The sequence below is a fragment of the Trematomus bernacchii genome, unplaced genomic scaffold, assembly GCF_902827165.1.
Source record: "Trematomus bernacchii unplaced genomic scaffold, fTreBer1.1, whole genome shotgun sequence".
Classification (NCBI taxonomy): Eukaryota; Metazoa; Chordata; class Actinopteri; order Perciformes; family Nototheniidae; genus Trematomus; species Trematomus bernacchii.
The window spans coordinates 6,456,332-6,477,829 of NW_022987698.1; the positions used below are offsets into that span (position 1 = coordinate 6,456,332).

Here is a 21,498-nt window from a genome sequence, read left to right on the forward strand (position 1 = left end):
AGCTCGCAGAAACGAGCCTCGCAACGTCCTGACCAATCAGAGCACACTGGGCTCACAGGGAGGGGGGGGCAGGAGCTCCAACAAGCCGTTTAGGACAGAGAGTGAATACCTGGTGAATACACATACTATACAGAGATGCTGTATGAGAAACCAATGTGATTTTGGAAAATTGCACAATTTAAATCTATTCTAGTAGACCTCAACAATGGAAATATGATCAGTAGAAATGGCCATGACATGAGACCTTTACCATTTACCAAAGAATTACCATTGTATGATATTTAGCAGTCTCGCAAAGCCAATCCATTGGAAATGTTGTTTATCATTGATGTATTCTAAATTATGATTTGATGAATATGTGCTATGTTCACAAAAAGTAAACAAACATGTCATATGGCAAGTTCATAAGGGTTTTATCATCTATTTATCACATCAGTAAAAAAAAATGCACCACTGCCATTTTTGGTGAATAAATTGGTTAAAATAATCTGCTGAAGATTTAAATAAAAGAGGTTGAATGCCTATGTTTTGAAAGCCTGAAACTGAAAATAGTTACTTGCACAGCTCCAGTAGTGCTGAGGGCAACGCTCCTCTCCTCTCTGTGTTAAGTATTTATTGTGTGACATAGCAGTGCAATGCTTCAGTGGAAGATACACACAGCCTTGCATCATCTGAAAGGCACTGTAGCACACAAATTATTAAGCTGTAAATTGATCAAAGGGCTTATGCCAAATCGTGTTGCTTAGATCCAGCCTTACGCTGTATTTCTTATTTGCCTTTGAATGCAATGAACAATTTAACAAGAAAATGTACCCACATGAGTAAAGGATAAAAGGAATCACAAACTTCGTATTTGTAAAAGAGAAGGCAAGTTAAAGCTCATTGTGAATCATGGCAGTACATGTATTCCTCTGAAATGTATTCTCGGAGGCAAAGCATTCATTTTTGTCCTTATTTAGTCCCTCTGCCCTGTCCCAGTCCTCCTGGCACACATTCTCTCACACAGTCTCCTTCTGAGATTATCTGAAGGTTTTCACTTTTAATAAGTGAGTGGACAAACATGGCACCAAAAGGCTCAAGTCTTAAGCAGTGATAATAAACTAAGTTCTAGATTAATATTTGACTGTAGTCAAACTCACCCTAAACCAGCAAACAGTCAGCAGTTTTGCCCTTTATGGCTCATGACGTCTTAGTTTTATTTTACAGAAACCTTGTCTCCAACTATGTCTGTAATATATGCAGTACAATATTCACACGTTAAGTCCAAGTAACTTTCTGTCCGAACACATTTGACACTTTGAATTATTGTCTAAGCTGAAGTCAGCTTCTACTCGAGAGAACATTGTCTCAGCAATTTACAGCCCATATATTGTGTAATACATTTATATTTTCAGTGCTTTTAGATCCTGTCCCTCCTCCGAAACTGCTTAGTATGGATTCACATTTCACACGGGTGCTGCTATTACTGGATTTTCACTGCATTTGTCCACACTATTCATTCATTGATCATACTCCTTGACCAATTCAATAACACATTTATCATCTCGGTCCTCTCACATGGTGAAAATCTTTCCTATCTGAATCCTTTAACACTGCATTAATATTTTCTGATGTGAATTCTGGAGGACCTCAGGGCTCTGTTCTTGGCCCCTTTGCCTTTCTCTCGTTATAATCTGCCTCTTGGCACAATAATACACAGCCATCGAATCACATGTTGCTGTGTGTGTCAGTAAAAGGCGGTTAAGTTCTCAGATTTTTGCGTTTCCTTTCTTTCCGTTTGGTACTTTCAGTTCAATAAACCATAAGCAACTGACATTGTATTTTTGGGATTCTTCATGATGTATCCCAACCAAATACTTTTTGGATATTTTAATATAGTTCCTGACAATCAACATATACTATTATATGTATTTCATCATTCTACAGTGTAAGCATTCCCATGTTATGTCACCTTAGTTTTTTTATGTGTTTTTACCTGTGAATCCACAAAACTGAAACTATCCATCATGGTCTAAAATGAGTTCATCGCAATGACCTAGAAAGAAGTAGGTCAAAGCCTGCAGAGGCCTTTATCATGAACTGGTTTGACCCAGAATATCTCACCATCAAATGCTTGTCGACTTTTAAGAGTTGGCCGCTCGCTGCTTGCTGCACCTGTCAAGAAATCAGCTCTCAACAGGAGCTGTTTGAAACACAAACCGTCTGCGCAGCAGCATGTGTGATGCAACTATACTGCATGATGTTCCTGCTTGCTCAAGTCTCTCTCACCCCTGTAAACGGCTGTTGTTCATTTGGACACAGCTAGAAACTGAGAAAATCCTAAAAAAATAAATTCAGCTAGCCTTTTGAAGCCCAGACACAGAGAAAACACACAACTCTGTACCAAACACCACAGCTTGGGCAGAAGCCTTAGTGTATTGATAATGAATGCTCTATGAATAATTGCATGAGTAAAAAAATACAAATGGAGAGATGCTTACATCACAGACATGTACACTCTGCTGAGTCTTTAGATCAACACAAAATTACATACAGTACTGCAGGAGGGTTGTTTTTTTAAACATTTTTTTTTTAAAACTGGGCAACATTCCTCTATTTCATGTGGATTTTTATCCACTTACAAATATATTCATAAACATCCAAAGTCCCAGTTTTATAGATCAGAACCTTTGCAGAGCTTGAATCTATTAAAACATACTTTCTATTAGTCACAGCTGGAATAATATTAGTTAATAAAAAAATGAAACACCCCAACAGTCCACCAATACTGCATCATCACTGTTTGAGATAATGAACTCATACCATCTGTTTTGTATACATTCAATCAAAATCAAGGCATTTACACATCTAGTATTACACTGGCCTTGATGATGACCTGCTGCTGGATTCATAATGCACACATCATGTACAGTGCTCATGTCACACACAGTGATACAAACATAACATAGAAATCTCAGTCTTGGATGTCGAAGAGTTAATCAGGTGGTTGTTAAAGAAAAACCAAACCAAGACGCTGTACAGGATTTTTCTGAACAGCTATAAGTAATTCCTTTGAGTTTTTTACATTTGACACATAACCAACTGTACAAATCATACAATAACAATCTTGAAAATTAAGCACTTTTAAATGTTTAGAATTCTATTTTTATCAATGCATTTCTATACAGATATTTTAATTATCTATAAAGTGACCTCTCAGCCACAGTCAAGTTTGTATTTTTTTTACTTAGACAACATTTTAATTTTTTATTTAATGACTGGCTGTGTTTAGCATAACACAGTATATGCACTCTGAATTTAAAAGTGACATTCTTTGTTAATAAAGTTAAGAAGTGTTCATGTGTTTAGCGTTAACTTCTGTCTATGAAATCGTAAACTTATTGCAGTTCTTTACTTCTGGGCCCGAGATGCTCAGATAAGCTGTTTGAGCCAAAGGCAAATTCCCATTCTTAACTGAGCGGAGAATAAGGTTGAATATCGACTGCATGATGAAATATGAATCATACCGGCTGGTACACAGTGCAATACATTCCTAATGAGGCATCTGAATGTAACGTCATGTCCTTTTATCTTACGTAGAAAGTGTAGTAAGGAAAATGTATCTTTTTGTTTTGGTTAAATCATTCTAGTAGCCTCATGTGACTGTGTTATTACCAGTGTGTTTTCATCCCTGACATACACACACAGCCTTTAAAACATCAGGAAGTGCAACATCTGGCAACATGTTCATCAGTCCTGTAGGCCTGTGTGAAGGTACAGGACCGTATGAGGGCAAACTACACACACACACACACACACACACACACACACACACACACACACACATTGACCACACCACACAGTTTACGACACTGCTCTTCTAGAGGTACTGTAACTCAAGCTGGCGCCGCCGCTCTTGTGCGAGATCTTGAGTGTCGTAGCAACCGTCAGGCTCGGCGTCATGGCAACAGGGAAGCTGGGTGTGGCAGCTGCTGTAAAACCAACTGTCGTCGCGACAGTGAAGGAGGAGGCCGGTTCATTTGGGCATCCGTGCTGCAGTAAAATGTCGACACACTCCTGGCTGCCAGCACTGCGAGCCAGAACCAGAGCGGTGTGGCCCTGAGCATCCCGGTACCGGACATCAAAGCCGTACTGCAGTCAATCAAATAAAGAAGATAAATCAATGGATTAGATTATGTTATGTTCTAAATGTTAAAGGTTTAATATGCGGCATTTTTCCTAAAATATATAATGAATGAACTAATTGAAAAGTAATCCCTCTCAATCATAATTTATGGACAGACCCTCTGCCTGGACCTTCTCTTTTAGGGGTGTCAGCAAAGGACTTTTAGGCCCCACATGGGTGTGTAACCCCTGGCAAATGACACAACTCATTCCATTTTAAGGTAGCAAAATTCCTCTTTGATGCACCTGCACCCTTTTCTGTCCATATGTTACGAAGCAGTGGTATTTGATTCAAGATCTTCAAGATTCAAGGCTTTATTGTCATGTGCACATTAGCTACAGTGTAGATATGGCAATGATAAACTTAGGTCACAGGCTCCTCCAACAGAGCAACATGAATTGACATAGAACAAATAAAACAGATAAAATAGTGCAAGAGAATGTTTTGAGATGTGCAAGTAAATACAAATAAAATTGAAATAGTTTGATGACCTGGATTGAGAACGGGCTGGTATTACGCTGTGTGTTTTATGACCCCTCCTTCCCCCATCCCCTGGGTGTGCTTCCACTGCTTTCATTCAAAATCCGGTACCCAATAGGTGTGGGTGTGTTTGTTTGTGTTTAACAATATGCCATGTAACAATCAGAATTTGGCTTTTATTTTTTCTGATTTGCTGCTCTGTTCTTGTTGACGTCTCTCCATCTCTTCATTCACACAGTTAGCTCAGCCAACGCTGCTCTTTCTCTCTCTGTGGTTAACTTAAATGTGAGTGTTTGTAAACATCAACCAACAAAAGAAATATATTATACCTTTAAGGAAGTTTTATCTGTGGAATAAATTCCAACTTCAACCAGACAGGCCTGTCTTAAATAATCTTAACATGGTGTGACTCAATGAGCTTTAATTCCTTTCCTCCTACGTGTAGATCACCTTGAGCGGTCTGCTGAGTCATCGGTTATAAAGCTTTGTTTTTTTGCCGAGGGATTTACTTAGAGGTTCTTGAAGGGTAACATTTATTATCTTGCCAGTTTTGCATAACTCTACATGATATTTCACATATAGAAGGAATGTAAAACCATTTCACACCTTGTCAATACTACACTTTAAGTTCCTATTTCTTCAGTAGTGTGTATTAGACCACCCACTAAGGTTTTTTTAACAAGAGAAGGAGGAAAACGTACCCAAAGAAGAAGCTGCGTCATTACCACATCAGCCTGCTGACAGGCAGCGTGCAGGGCAGAGGCGGGCAGCCGCAGCGCTAGCAGCGACCTGCAGGAGAGCGCCAGGCTGAGAGGAGCGTTAATGTCCTCCTTACAGCAGTGGGCCAACAGGAGCAGCAGCTTGGGGAGATTGTGCTCCATCACTGCCAGCAGGAGACGGCCAGATAGTGTGATGTCTGGACCCTCGCCAGGAGTGGGAGGGGGCAACGGCGCCACAAAGAGTTTCTGCTCATATTTGGCCCTGATCCACGACTCCCGTTCCTCACTAAACAAGCAAAGAAAGCAAAGAGAAATAATGAATATTCAGTGAAACACATTTCTTGTCTTTCTTCAGTACAAGAATGACAACAATATCGCTCTAGTGAAACTTAACATACAACTTACATGACACACTATTTCTAAGATTGCAGCTCATACCAAAACACAACATTTAGCTAGAGCAGTGTTTAGTCACATCAATAGCATCTCATGACATGATGGTGTTTACCGTGAAGCATCAGGTGCTGGTTTACGGCCTAGCGTGCGCCCCTCCCATACACTGTTGACCATGTGGTTACCGATGGCACTGAGAACCAGCGTGAGCTCTCGTGGAAGATCATCGAGATCCAACGAGCGAACACGCGACAGGTGGGTTCCCAAGTTTCTGTGGATCCCTGAACACTCGATGCATATGAGAGCGCCCAGATTCAGACTGGCCCAGGTTGGATCTTAGAGAAAAAAGGGTGCAAACAACAAATTAAGTCGCTAGTTTATTTGAAACTGAACTATGTTGATTTTGTTGACAGATTTCTACCATTTAATTTGCTGTGTGACATTTAAGTATGCCAGTTTTGCCAAGTCTTGCCATGAAAATGACAGAAGTTGTGTGAAATCCTATTTGGACAGGTTTTAAAGCAGGGCTGTTTAATCTGAGGCCAATGTGCCAAACATAATATTCCCCAGAAACATTGGCACTTCAAACCGCAACATGGGAGGAATATTCAGTATTTTATCTATTTTTGTTTGTTTTATTCATATTGAGATCCAGATTCTAAATACAGTGTATATTAATGACACTTTGCATAAACATTCATCCTATTAATTTTCAAGAATATTCTTGAAGATGTGTGTATGTCGCTTCCTAATAGTTTAATTTATCATTATTATGTACAGTTCTCAATATAATATTTTTCCCTCCAGAGGCAAATACTTTTATTTATTATTTAAAGGCTTGGATGAGAACTTGGTTCAATTTTAGTTGGGCATTTAGGTGATGACTTCCATCTCTTTCCCTAATAAATAAGTCAGCAAGTTCACACAATAAAACAGCGCACACGCACGCGGCACACACACGGCACAGACTGTGCACAGACAAACGAGCAATCGGATAATTTGGGATTCTCTCACCGTTTAAGTGTTAATTGCATGTTAACTACTCTACATAGTAATTCATTTTTCTCACATACTGTATTTTAAAATACAGTAAATGTCAGCTGGTGGAAAGGCCAAAAGCAGAGAGATACAAATGCATACAAAGAGGAGAAAAGCTGTTGATGTGTGGTACCAACTTGGAGCATCACAGTCCACACAGAAGTTGTTCCCCTTTGCGTTGCGGATCGCCTGCAGAACCACTGCTTCGCTCAGGCTGTTCCTGCGGGCCTGGGGAAACCAAACAGTGTATGTTTTAAATGAGAGAAACATCAGCAAACTAACCTGCTGTTATACAAGCTCTGATAACTGCTCTAATTATTAACAATGATTATAATTTCCAAATCTCCAGAGAAAGTGGCGGTAGATGGCCATCATCATTATCATGACCATTTAAAACATTACAATTAGTGGTGTTGGCCTCCTAGGACATACAATCCCTATAACATGAATAAAGTAATGCAACATTTGGTTAAAGTAATAATTAGCAGAACAATTATCTTAGTGGCAATTATCATATTTAGAGATGATCTAATTCCAAACAAGGACTTACTCCCCACACAGGAACAGAAACCAACACAGTCCATTAGCAGACAGGACTGTTAGTTTGCCACAAACACTCAAGGAAATGATGTGGGTTTTGGTAATGGACAATTAAATTAGCTGCCCTCATCCCTTTTTAAAAGTAGAAGCAGTAACAGTTTCCTTCTCCTGTGAGAAAACTGTTCTTATCCAAGAGTCCCAGGGTGCAAGTACACAGAAAGGATTATACAACCCTCTTGTTCTTCCAAGGGCAGATAATGTCGCTTTTAAATATGAATTTACATTTCATGGAGTGAAAAGATGAGCACTTATAGGATATATGTACAATGTAATATATATTATATATTGATATGTTTTGTATAAAGTGTACATGTTATGTTTTATAATAATTGTGTGGATTAAACTAAACTCATAAACTAATATAATTTGTGTTTGTCTCTGCTAAATAATTGTTTGCTGGTTTGAGGTGGTCTGAGCAGAGGAAAATGCAGACACTATTTCATGACATAATGGGTACCAATATTGCGCTCCAGCAGCTAATCTGCATAACTATAACCCCGGGTGTATTGCTCTGCCCGCGTTGGTTCAAGCAGGAGCATTTGAGGCCACATAATACTAATAAAGGTGAACATTATGCTGTACCAAAATGACATAGTAACTGCTTTAGGGCTTCTACCTGCTTTGTGACTGCATCCAATGTGAAACTATTCCTAATACTGACCTTATTCATCCATTAAACTATTGCTTTTTCTTTAATTCTTGCCTTGTTTTTGCTGCTCTCACACAGCTGCAGGCTTGCCAGGATCTGACTCTCGATGGCTGCGACCCAGGAGTCCCTCTCCTCCACACTCTGAGCTTCAAAGTGCCACGTCTGGCCGGTGCTCGACACGATGAGGAAGTCAAAGTTATCCTCATCTGACACAGAGAAACACAAACATAGAAGCAAGACATTTTTCAGCAGGTATTCTGTTTTTGAAATGTCATTCTGAAGTAGATATATTGTCTGGTCAATATTAGGCATAAGTGTTAGTGAAGTGTACAATTATAACCACATTCTCAAATTGAAATACATGTAGTTAAAATATTTTTTATGTTGACAAAAGCTTGACAAACTGACAGTGTTCAGAGGGTCTGACTGAGTGCAAAAGATGCAACGTGACAGATCAACATTACCTGTCTTGCTTACGTTTCTTAAGCTACCAAAGCTTTTCAGTTTCCACATTTTGCGCTTGGCTGTATGAGAGGAAAGAAAACAGGAAATATTAAAAGTTAGTTGTTGAAAGTATCCCATTTTATGTAATCGATAACTGCTATTACTATTCAGATAACTAAAGTCATACTGAAATGATCACAGCATGCTTTTTGTTTTGCTAAATGCTGAAAAAAAGAAATATAAAGAGGGTCAAAGGGTTTACCATCTGCTGGGCCAATGGTTGCGTCTCCTTTCTGGTTAATGCTCTTCTTCCTGCGATGCTTCTTCCTGTCCGTCAGCGGGGAGGAGGAGCCTACGTCTTTGGTGGAGGAGGAGCTGGACACACCCTCTACTGCAGAGTCTGCCAACCCCATTACACACACAAAAAAACAAATGTATCCAATGCATGTTGGTTAGACTAAATATATGCACAGAAAGGTTCCTTACTCACCAACACTTTGAGCGTTGTTAGACAGTGTGGAGGGACACCGCTGCACGCCTCTGTTGCTCCTCAGGAACAGTGCACCTCCGAGTCCTTCCATCTCCTCCACTTGCAGGAGGCTGCTGGCGCTCACAGGGACTGCAAGGTTGAAAGCAAGCATGCACTTAATAAAGTAACATAAACTTACACAAACATCAAATATAAAACAGAGCTGCTAGAATAAAATAAAACACCATCACTGATTCTGTATGAACTGAGATAAAAGGTTTAGCATTCCCTTGCAACATTTGTCCTCTCTAGAGAAGCTTTACCCCTCTTCACAAACAACGTTTTAACAATCCACTGATCAGGGGATTTATGTATTTGTGTTGGCTGCTTTTCCCCAAACTCCTGCTCATTACTATCCAGGGTCAGGAGGTTCCACATTTCTCCTACAACGCTATAATAATAACAACAAATGTTATTTATAGAGCGCTTTTGAAGGTTCTCAAAGACACTTTACTGGGTCAAATTCATAAACCATCATTAAAACAACAAAACAATACATGAATTAAACATTAAAGAGGCCCTATTATGCTTTTTGGGGTTTTCCCTTTCCTGTAGCATGTTATAAGGGTGTGTCAAGGGCCTTGATTTGATTCCTTTGTTTACTTCAGTGACATAATGACATCACTATGTAGCTTGCGCTTCTATTGGCTAGTGCTCCAACACATTGTATGTGATAGGCTAAGGGGCGGGACATCTCTAAGCGGTTGACAAATCACAACAGAGCCGGCCAGCTAACCAATCAGTTCAGACTGGGCTCTGGTTTCAGACAGAGGGTGATCTGAGCACAGGCAGTATGAGAATAATAAAGACCGTTTTGAACATAAAAGCATGTAAACAGGTCACTGTAATAACACTAAATACAAATATGACCCTAAAATTGAGCATAATAGGGCCCCTTTAGAAGTAGTTCTGAAGAGGTGAGTTTTGATTTGTGACTAGAACATCGAAAACATGTCTATAGAGCCCAGCTTCACAGAGAAAAGGGCCAGTGTGTAGAGCCACTGCTATTCAAGAAAAGTATAGTTCTATTATTCCTCTCATAGTAAACAACACTGCATCTTTTCATATCGATTCATGCATGTATATTGATTTGGGTAAAGGAATTAGTTGAGTGTATACTTTAAAAGGCATCTAAAGAATATATGATGTATATAGGTATATTTGTTTACCTGGGCTGAGACCCTCGGGACCCGGCACATCTTTGACGCGTCCATTGAGCCCGACTGGAAGCCCCCCGGCAGGTACAGCACGAGGCGGCCGTTTCCCTGGCACCTTCACTGTGACGCGCAGCAGGTCCATCTCCTTCCCGGGGGCGTTCAGCATGTAGTCCTGCCAAGCAAACACCAGCCATTACACATCAACCACTAGCTGTCAGTGGTGCTTTCAGCATAAACAAATCATGTTGAGCTCCGTCAACCCTCTGACTCACATTGACACTGGAGTGATAGGACAGTATGCCGTCGTTGGACAGCGTGACATACTTCTTCTTCCACTCTTTGTTGAGCGAGTTCCCGCTGCGCTTCAGCAAGATGCCCTGATGGAGGTGAAACAAATGGAAGAGTGAGAATTTATTGCAAATGTCTTGCGTGTTCATCTCTCACAATTCGGCAGCGTGTCGACTGCTGCCTGCCAAAAACACCAACTTTGCTATTCATCAGGCCAATATGGGAGATCACAACACCTCACCGCTCCACATGATAAAACTGCCTTGAAACATTTGATTTGAAATGACTGCTGGTGCGATGTCAGCTGCCGAGGGTCATTAGATACATCATATTTGTTTTTTCATCAAATGCAAATCTGTGTCCTACCTGTTTGATGGGAATGAAGCGTCCACTGCCCAGATCTCCCTTACACTCTGCACTCCTCCTGTTTGAGTCACTGCCTCTCCGACCCTACACAAAGTACAAGAGGAGCAATAACTGAGGCGTGAATGGGGCACTTTGTTAAAGAATACAATAAAGGGCTCATGAATTATGGACGTTTTTGTTATGAATTGCTCTGCATTTTGTTAAAAAGCCATAAGAAGTATTTGGATTTTCTGCTGACTGCGTAACCTTTCTTCCAAATGTGATAATTAAAGAAACTGGTTAAATATTAGAGCCATTCAGCCATCACTTGTGCGAATGAGCTTATAAATATCAGGTAATACACCCTAGTTTTAAAGACTACAAAAAACCCCAAAACTAATAGTGACCACAGACTTAACATTAATATTGAATCATCATTCAGCACCACATTGATCCAGGGTTGTGTAATTCTTCTTAATAAAAGGTACATTTCATAATTCTCAATAACTTTATCAATATATAATTTGATATTTTTAAATGTGTTTCAAACATGTTTAGTTTCAAACATGGCTAAATGGCTAAAAATGTGTAGTTGTTTCGAGAAATGAAAGGAAAATCAATAAAGAGAGAAATGAAGTAGACTGCTCCTTGGGCCCCTCAAAACACATTCCCTTGATGTACCGCAAATCTGGGGGTGCGTCTCCGGGTGGCACTGCGGACAGATCCAGGCGTGGCACTGTCCTGCTTTTCGCCTCTCAAAGTTTTTCCAATCTCTTTATGACTGATCACAGGAGTGGAGGGAAGTGATGAGGAGTAGTCGCTGCTCTGACCACCATTACTGGCCTAAAGAGAGGAGAGAGGAAAGGAGGAGGGGGTGGGGATGATGAAATAATAAAAGAACGATAATTGAGTTTGATACAACAGTATGCTGACTGCCTTTAAAATAGGGCCTGACAGCAAGACTCAAATATGCAATTCAACCAATATAAAAAAAAATGGTCAGTGAACAGATGGTGGTCTAACCTGTCCTGGGAAGACCCCCGACACTGGGGTGGAGCCTCCGGAGTGACTGGGAGAGTTAGGGAGAGATTTACAGGAAGCCAGGAGGGCAGCTTGCTTCTTGGCTGCCATGATCTTCTGAGCAGCTGTGGAACAAATACAAATACAATTGAACATTAATCTCACCAAAAATGACACACAAACTTCATATATCTGCATCTTCTATGTCAGAATCCTCAAAGCTCAGGTTTGCTCACATACCATCAGTGAAGACTCTGTTGACATTGAGGCCGTACGTCGCACAGGTTTCATAGTACGTGCAGCGCCGCACATCAGAGCAGAGCTGTCTGGCCCTGGCATCATCGATGACTCTGGGGTTGGTGCTGCTGATTTTATCTAGAAAAAGCACAAATAATAAATATAATATCTGATTTTTACGTCACTAGTATCGTGGCCACAACAATTCAAGATAAAGGTATTAGTGCGATATCTATAGAAAATAATAAAAGGAAAAATGCTATCAGTCATCTTGTACATTTAATTAATTACATGTGTTTGTGTAGGATGCTTTGCATAAAGGAGACAAACCAAGAACAGGATGAAACTTACATTAATAAAGAGGCGCTGGACTGTTAAGATGATATTATCATATTTGTATGAATAACAATCAATATTTTGTCATTTGGACATCACAGGTATTGCCAATACCACTATATGGCAACACCCCAAATTGAATTAAAAGGCAAGTGTCTTACCCTGAGTACCGACTACGATGAAAGCTATCTCAGAAACGGGCCGGTGCATAGCGAGCTGGTGGTAGATTCTGTAAACTTCCTGGAAGCTGGCCTCATTTTCCAAACTGAAGACCAAGATTACTGCATCCACCCAACATGCAAACTGGAGAGAAGAGAGGAGAAGAACAAGAGCATTAAGCCAAGAGCATTAAAGTACCCAAGAGATAAATTACATCAAGTTCAAAATGAGTTGTCCAAGGTCAAACCCACCTGAGCATCTGGGAGTTCTGTCTCCTCTCTGATAATCATCAAGTGGCTCTGTCCATCAACCAGGACGTCCTTAATGCACTGGCGCCCTGAAAATACAAAGTGTGAATAAAGTTTGACTTTGTATACTAACATGTCAAACTAATAACATTAATGGATCATCTAAATGTCATGTAGCTGCCGGTATAAGCTCCATTGTCATAGAGAACACACATCATGGTTGTAGATGAGGACATGTGAAACCAACCCTCAGTGTTCTCCATCTGAAGGTAACTGCCAGTCATATGTCTGTGGACAAGAGCGGACTTCCCACTGCACAGACCTCCCAAAACACCCTTTAGAGCACAAACACATACAGATGGGGGAGAGAACATATTAGTTAAGTGATGAATCCCATCCATCAGCTTGTAAAGGTACACTATAGCTGATGCTTACCAGATGAAGCTCTTGTATAGTTTGGCTCATGGTCCATTCTTGACTGCTGGTGCATGCAGCTGAAGGAGGAAATAATACAGCAGAAGAGAAGGAGAGGGGATTCATTAGGTAAACATATTTTTTAAAACTTGCTAAATATACACAAGGTATCTGATGCAGGGCTAACATTTAGTTTAACAGTTCCCCCTGCTATACGACTCTTTGTGCTAAGCTGGGCTAAAAAACACAACGTCCATTTTTGTCTACCTGGTATCTTTTTCATCTGAGCAAGATAACAAACTATTTGAAAATGTCTGATGAGTGTTTCATACAGGTTGTTCTTTATGTCCTGCCTTAAACAGGTAATACAATTGGTTAGCCTCCACTGAAAGGAAAACAAATACATTTAGCAACTCCAAAACTGTCGTATTTACATGGTGTGTGTTATTAGCATCCAGTCAGCACCCGTGTTTTAGTGAGTCAAGAAAATGTGTAAACTGTTCACAATAAGGAGATTACCTCCTTGGCGGCTGGATTAAAAAAGCTAACTAGGCTAACCCTGCTCCCACCCTTTGTGCTAAGCTAAGCTAAACAATACTTAGACTTTTTGTCTGTAAATCTACCAACAATATGTTAGTAGTTACAGTACGAACTGCTTCTTTACTTCTGGCTAAGTTAGAAAAAGAAAGCCTACTTCCATCCTTAAAATTAGTTTTTTTCTGAGTGCCTGTGTGGACGCAGTACAGTGAGCAGAATCAGAGTCCCCCCCCCCCTGGGTGCAGGGAGGCTGCAGCTCCCACACAGTCACAGTGAGTGAGCACCCAGAACATTCAATCAAGTGTAAAACTGTGCAAGTCTAAAGGAGTTAGTGAGCATGCCAGATATCTTAAGTTTACTAAAACATTGCTATATACGCCACTTTGTGACCTTATAGAAGGGTTACACTGCAAAATGACAAGTAGCTTATTGTTTTACTCAGCCTCCCTTGAAAATCTATATTTCTTATTTTTTTTCTTTGTAAAAGAAAAGAAAGAATTCAGCCGACCGTAGTGAGATAATTCATTTTGTTCCCAGGGCAGTTTCCCACATCCCAATGAATTTTATAGAAGTAAGTGTCGAGTGAAACAAGACGGATTATCTCACGTGGTGCTCTGCAGTTTCAAGGAGAAATGAAAAGATTTGCATTAAAAAAGTTAAACACATCAGCATGTTTTGATACAGGAGTTTGGGATATATAAGAGTTTATTATTATTGTCTTTTATTGAGTCAGCCAGAGACCTGCAAGTACAAGCAACGTGCCTAATCCAGTATTGTGATATTGATCAAAGTGTCTAAAACAGCACAAGTGAAATTATTGCAATTATTACTTCTTTAAGCCTGAAGCTGGGACCAAAAGACTTTTGGATGGATGTTTTCAAACTTAATTAACAAAGTTATGGTTTAGGTTTCTTTATGTGCAACTTTATTTAGCATCAGATTAATATGAAATGGCTGTTTAGAAATGATAGAGGATAACTGCTGCCAAGTGACTCATCTAGTTACAGAGCATGATTTCAGACTGCGGCAGGCATCAGCTTCTCCAGAGAAAAACAAACTCATTGCTCTGTCCTTTTTCATGCGCTTTGTATTGCATCAGAATTTCACCGAATTGAATCACTTATTTATTAATATTATTAAGATATAAATCAACCCCATGAAGGCAAAAGCTATAATTTAAACATAAATAAGTGCTAATTTGATTTCATATCTCCCTGTGAAAAGCCAATGCACCACAATGCATCGTATTTGAAATGTAACACTAACGATGTATTAGGGTTATCTCAAATAGAGCTGTGCTTGTGTTGGTTTGATTGGCTTTGCTTTTACTAATAGGAACACCATTATGACTAAGTGTTAATATAAAAATTGAACATTGTGTTCCAAGTGTCATGATGAGAAATAGGTTGTGAGATTATGACTAAATATATATCTACTTCATCTCCTCAATGTGCTTATAATGATCCACCAGCTGTGCAGGTTTCTTGTGTTGCGGTGGGTTCAGTAAATTATCAAATTTGGCGCAGATATACTCAAATAAGAAACAAGGCCAAATGAAATGACACAGACATTACAGTTACCTCCATTTGTTCAGTTTTTACTGATGTCATTGTGTGGAGTTACGTCACTACAGCAACTGATCAAATGTATTAGTAATCCTAACTTTATTACTCTTATTTAACTCTTAGGTCATGGGTGTCTGTTCCACAAACTATATATGATATATTATGATGGAGTACCTCCATTTTGAATAATGTAGATACATCCACTGGTGTCAAGAAAATGTTAATTGAAATTATTTCTAAAACTAGAGTATCTCTTTTTAATGAATATATATGTATCATTTTTTTTATTTAGCCGGTATTTATACAGGTGTAAAATCTCATTGAGACACAAGGTCTCATTTTCAAGAGAGACCTGTCATGCTTTCCACTACTGACAAACTACTTTCCACTAGTGACAAACCCCCATTTCAAAGGCTTAGTTCAATCAATAACTTGCTGAGGATATTTTTGTACTGAGCTTCAACTAGACCTTTTGGTTTGATTGCCTTAGCTCTTACTCTGTGAATGAACATGCAATAGAACACACACACACACACACACACACACACACACACACACACACACACACACACACACACACACACACACACACACACACACACACACACACACACACACACACACACACACACACACACACACACACACACACACACACACACACACACACACACACACACACACACACACACACACACACACTCTTGAAGGACATCTGCAGATACAGTATGTGGCTAAACAGAGATAGATAAATGACTGCCAGTGTGGACACATGCAGGCAAACACATACTGTTCACACTCTCTGAATACCACTGGCTACAGATGTAAATCAATGCAGAAACCATGTTCAAAGGGACCCCCACAGTTCAAAACACACACACACCTATACACACACACCCAGAAACACGCTCACTCTGCTGGGTCACGTTCAGCTCGGGCGGAGCCTCTGCTCTCTGAGGACACAGTTTCCAACTTTAAACCCCTCGACTCTCCCTCATCCCCTTCTTTGGGCGACCCCCATACCCACCAACCCACACCCTCCCCCTTCCTCCATCAACAGCGTCACACCACAGACCAAATAGCATCTCTCACGGCTTGCTGTTGCCATGGCAACTCCATTTTCCAGAAGCCTCCAGCCCGGGTCTCTATACAATAACTGGTCTCTCTTGGATACAGAGACGTGTGCGAGAGGCAAAGAGACACGATGTCCACCTGTGTACACATGATGCTAAAAATACGCCTTGAAAATTACATTTTCTTAATTAAATCAATTATGTTTGTATGTCATTAGGATACTGACACAACATGGGGAAATTATAGGTTCAACATGACACAATGTTGACTATGCCGCTTCCAAACACTTAAACACAGCGTCGGCGAATGAATGGGCTCCATTTGAATGCTGATTAACTCCACGCACAGAGCAGGAAGTAGCAGGTTCCCGCTCTCCTCGCTCCTCCGATGAACACAGCTCTGTGTATTCCCAACCTTAATTATTCATGTCCCACTTACTCCTGACAAATTATTCAGAGCTTACTCTAATACCACACTCTCTGTCAATGATGATTTTCTTTAGAATATATCAATAACGATTAAAGATTGATAAAGTAGCATCATTTCCTTCATTTGAAATGGAGAGGCCTGAATATTTCATGAAGTGTTGTCGTCGTTTTTGACAAGACTGAACTCATTTCTAATTGTTTGAGAGTCGGGGTTTGGGGAATAACTCTATCTAAAACATTGAGTACATTAGTGAAAACTTATGCAGAAAGCTTTTTAACATCTGTAGTTGCCAAATGTTTTACTATTAAAATGTACAGCGAAGCAGATAAAGAAAAATCTGTTCTTAGTCATGAATACATTTAAAGTGTTTTTTTATTGCCGGTTGTTTAGTTGTATGTTCTTCATACTCTTTTTGAGCAGTTATGTTATAGTTACAGGTGTTGTTTTCTTTTGAAAATAGATCCTTTTGTTATAAAGGAAGCTGATTAACTTGACATTAAGATACATATTTTTTTTTTAAATCTAGAGATCAATCGGTCTGCTACGATTATTGTCATAACCAGGTCCTGTGAGGATTCAAGTAATTTATTTTTTTGGTCTGAAAAGTCAGAAAATGCCCATGACAATTATTTTAATCCAATGTGATGTATTCAAGTAGCTTAACCCAAAAGTTCAAAACCCCTGAACATACTGAGAATTATCATATAAGTCCAAACAAGCAGCAAATCATCACATTTGAGTAGAGGGAAACTAAGAATGTTTCTGCTTAAGTAAAAATGTACACGATTAATCAAATTGTTGTTTCAGCTACTTGCCTAAACAAATATAGATATGTTTTACCCATCAGCAGCATATCGGAGTGAAATCTGAGTATTGACAGGATAAATCCGCAAAACTGTTCCCTTCTGCAGCTCCCATCAAAGATCCTCGTATTGTTGCCTGTGATATGTTGCAAATGAGCACCTTATTATTTGATATCGTTGTCAATACATTTTCAACAGACTGTTTATTGCAACTTATTGTGCCGCCCTCAACATTTCAGATACACTAAGAGCTTGAGGCAGCAATGAAATATCCAAAGACATGAACAGTTACCATGTTCTCAGACAGACTTTCAGTCACTCTGAATCTGCTTCTAATTATAATGTCACAACCAATGATGATGTTCATCAGTTAAGCATTCACTATAATGTCTCACTCCAACTGAAAGTAACCACAGATGAGAATTTATTTTAGCACTGAATCAAATTCAAAATCGATGTGTATGACAATAAGCATGATACATGTATGCTGCCTGTGTGTGTTCATATTGCCACTGTGAGTAATTTATAGCAACCGATGCCAAGATACATGAAATGTTTGAGTAAATGAATGAATAAGATGAGTATTACAGCATTACTGGGACTGAGTGGGTTAGATCCACCGACTCCAGGGGGGGATGTGACTCCAATGAATATGTGATCCTGTGTAATCGCATTAAATAAAAATGATCTAGGTCTATATAATGGTAGCTTAATTTTAAGCGAAAGGAGCACTGATGGGGGGAAGCAAAACATCAGATGTGGCTGTTTTTAGTCACCTGTTGGTTCACTTTCCCTTATTGATATTACTCCCCTATATTATTTTGTGCAGCACTGTGGGGCTCATTAGCATAAGAAGACATTTATGACATTATGTGAACAGAAATATTGTATCTAAATGTAAAGCCTATTCAAAAAATTATACATAAAAAGCCTCCGAGTACTTTGAATGCATGAGGTGGCCTTACCGTCTTCCTCACTGGAGCCCCTCTCTACAGCTGGATGGAGGGGGGGTGTGGTGCTGACGCTGGCTGCCGCTGTACTTTTAGTGAAAATGCCACTTATGAACTTGAGCATCTTTCGGTCTTTCGGAGGAGCGCGCTGGATTGTCCCTCCCTGGCCCTCCTTCCCCCTTTTCAGGTCCTCAGAGGGGGAGTGCAGGTCGCTGTTGTCCACGGTGCGACTCGGACCTTTCCTCTGAAGCCTGGACATGTCGGGGGCTACAGGTGTAGGCAGGGAAACAGACACTGTTTTAAACCTCTCCCCCTGAGGACTGTCCCTGGCCATGATGCCTGAAAACCCCCCGCTGACAGGGGCTCCGGGGCGGATGAGCGTGCCCCTCCCGTCGCTGTCAGCCCAGGACGCCCTGTAAGGCCCCAGAGTTGTAGCTGCCATTAGAGGAGACTGGTCCCCGAACCGGTTATCCCTCCGATCCAAAGTCCTAGCAGAGTGATACAGGCCTGCGTTGGCTTCTCTGAGTTCCCTCCACCCAGAAGAGTTTCCTCCTGCATGTGACCTCATCAGGACCTCAGGACGCTGGCTGACCTGCGGCGGGATGGAAAAAGGGAGGCTGCAACGAGAGCGACTGCTCAGGTCTGCTCCATTTTCCCCCTTCAGGAACAGATTGGGGGGCTCTCTGTAGAGTTCAGTTTTAGGGCGCATGGCCTCTGAGCGGGGACCCTCTCTGCGCACTGTTCCCTCAGAGGTAGTCCCTCCATACACTTTGACCATTTGCCTAAGAGGTGGATGTACAAAAGAAGTGTCTCTGCTTTTACCGACTGATACCATGTCTCTCTGAGGTTCCCTCCTCTCAAGCCTTCCCCAGTTCTCGATGGGACTGCCATATTTGACATGCTGCACCTGTTCCACCTCTTCTCCCCTCTGTGTGCTCTCCTCTTCCCCCACTTGTATGCACACGGGTTCTTCCTCCCGTTCAGGGGCATTGCTCACCTCCTCCTCCTGCTCATCCTCTTTCTTAGGGCTCCCTTCCCCCTCTGGGAGAGCCTCCGTCTGGTTCCCTTCTACATCCTCTGGCACGGCCTCAACCTTCACCAGAGTGAGGGAGATGAGGTAGGTGGTGCGTTTCTGTGGGTTGGCTGCCTTGCTCATTGGGACAACAGACTTCAGCGCAGTGGCACCTGCAATCAGCCAGACCTGCACACCTCAGTCATGGCAACCGGGACAAGACTGGAGCAGAGGAGAAAGAAAATCTAAGATCAACATCAAACACAGATCCAACCTGATGCTATCACACCTCGTGTAGAAGATTATGTCTGATATCAGGCTTGTGGCTTGACAGGAATCCAAGTTTCTTCATGACAATATTCAATAAAGACATGATGATTCAGGGAAAATACAGGAATGCATTTTGAATTGCACATTTTTTAGAATATATTTGAAAAGGCTGACCCACTGCTGTAACTAGTCTAGACTGATTTGTAATGCCTCCATTAATCCTCTTCAATGCACACCGATACTACGGGTCCCATACTGATTCATTCATAATCCTTACCTCTCGTTGCTCTGCTTTTCTTCCCTAACTATTTTAATCTGTGCAAATGTGACATGTAGTCACAGGGCTAGCTTAAGGAGAAAGGTATTTACACTCTGTTGATGCCTCAGACTCAGATTTCAGCCTGGAATTATGCAACAGCCAATACATTTGGTTGATCCATTTTTTGTGAGTCCAAACTGAAATGAATGCTGGCTGAATAATGCCACCTTACTACAGAATGTGTCATGGCTTTTTTTTTCATATCATACCTTCATTTTTGCTGAAGAATATCCATTGAACAGTTCCTCGTACATTCGATTTGATGAAGAATGTATCTTGCCATCAGATTACCATTAATATCAAACGGCACATCAAAGGGCTGACAAGAATTGAGCTCCAGCTGATACGAGAGAAAGAAAACTGGTGAAAAGGAACAGGGTGCAACAACGTATAAATGGAAATCATTCACTTGTCACGAAGCGTCTGGCAGCTGGAGCCTCCATACGACAATGTCATGCATAAAATGATGTATGCACGGTGTGAGGGTCACTGCGAGATGCTGAAAAACATCTGTTGTTATGTCTCCAGAAAATGAAAGAAAAAAAGGAAAAGAGATGTAGTAGCCAGATTTACGCAGCCCGAGCAAAGCTTCCTTCTGCCTGTATCCCTCCTCTGGAGAGCAGCTCCTCTCGGTCACCGCATCCTCTCCTCCGAGTGCCTCATCCAATTAGCAAGTCAATAAAATGTGTCTGTGAGGCAGAGGAAGCCCACCAGCTCACCACAGCCCCTCCTCCTTTTTCCCCCTCCTCTTCTCGCTGCCACAGAGCCTTGCAGCCCCCCGCTAGCCCGCTGTTAGCCTGCCGCACAACCTGCTCTGGATCCAGCTCCGAACACAGGATGGGGATGAGAGGCTTCCAGTGAGACGGTGGTGCGGGTGGTGGTCCCTGCCAACATGCATCAGATTTCTATCTGTACCGATACGACAAAAGAGAGACGGGAGGACGAGAGAAAAACCCCCAACTCTGCTCCTGCAAATGCATCTGCCGTGTCTCCAGCTCCGTCTCCGTCTCTCCCTCTCCGTTTCCAGAGCAATGTATGAGCAGCTCTCCCCCCGCTTCAGTGTCTCCTCTGAATGAGGATGCTCAGAATTCATCTGGATGTCTTTGGATCAATGCAATATTTAGAAAGCAATATGGATTTTTGTATGATGTAGGAAACTAATGAATATACGCATTTAGTATTTGCAGGTCATTAAAAAAATAAATAAAATAGAGGTACAAAAATATATATTTGAAAATAATAAACACATACGAAGATAAAATCAAGTTTCCTGATCCTTTCTAAATGGATAATCGAAACAAAGCAGCAACACAACCAG

General features: G+C 40.9%; 1 protein-coding gene across 1 annotated transcript; it reads right to left on the bottom strand.

Annotated features, from left to right (window-relative positions):
- Positions 1 to 2,395: 2,395 nt before the first annotated feature.
- Positions 2,396 to 21,178, bottom strand: LOC117489316 (arf-GAP with GTPase, ANK repeat and PH domain-containing protein 1-like). Its single transcript, XM_034138521.1, has 20 exons — positions 20,390 to 21,178; positions 18,595 to 19,813; positions 13,243 to 13,301; positions 13,055 to 13,142; positions 12,811 to 12,896; positions 12,562 to 12,703; positions 12,068 to 12,202; positions 11,831 to 11,952; positions 11,489 to 11,650; positions 10,829 to 10,912; positions 10,447 to 10,551; positions 10,187 to 10,346; positions 8,979 to 9,107; positions 8,751 to 8,888; positions 8,509 to 8,568; positions 8,099 to 8,250; positions 6,933 to 7,023; positions 5,873 to 6,092; positions 5,347 to 5,650; positions 2,396 to 4,131 (listed from the first exon to the last, which is right to left on the bottom strand). Exons 2-20 carry the CDS (start codon positions 19,733 to 19,735, stop codon positions 3,844 to 3,846), a joined length of 3,666 nt encoding a protein of 1,221 aa, XP_033994412.1. The 5' UTR covers positions 19,736 to 19,813; positions 20,390 to 21,178; the 3' UTR covers positions 2,396 to 3,843.
- Between the last annotated feature and the right edge of the window lie 320 nt (positions 21,179 to 21,498).

Coding starts and splice junctions, on each gene's coding strand:
- LOC117489316 (XM_034138521.1), bottom strand. CDS start 19,735: ATGAGCAAGGCAGCCAACCCACAGAAACGCACCACCTACCTCATCTCC. Junction 13,143..13,242: donor CTATACAAGAGCTTCATCTG/GTAAGCATCAGC, acceptor TGTGCTCTAAAG/GGTGTTTTGGGAGGTCTGTG. Junction 12,897..13,054: donor TCAGATGGAGAACACTGAGG/GTTGGTTTCACA, acceptor TTGTATTTTCAG/GGCGCCAGTGCATTAAGGAC.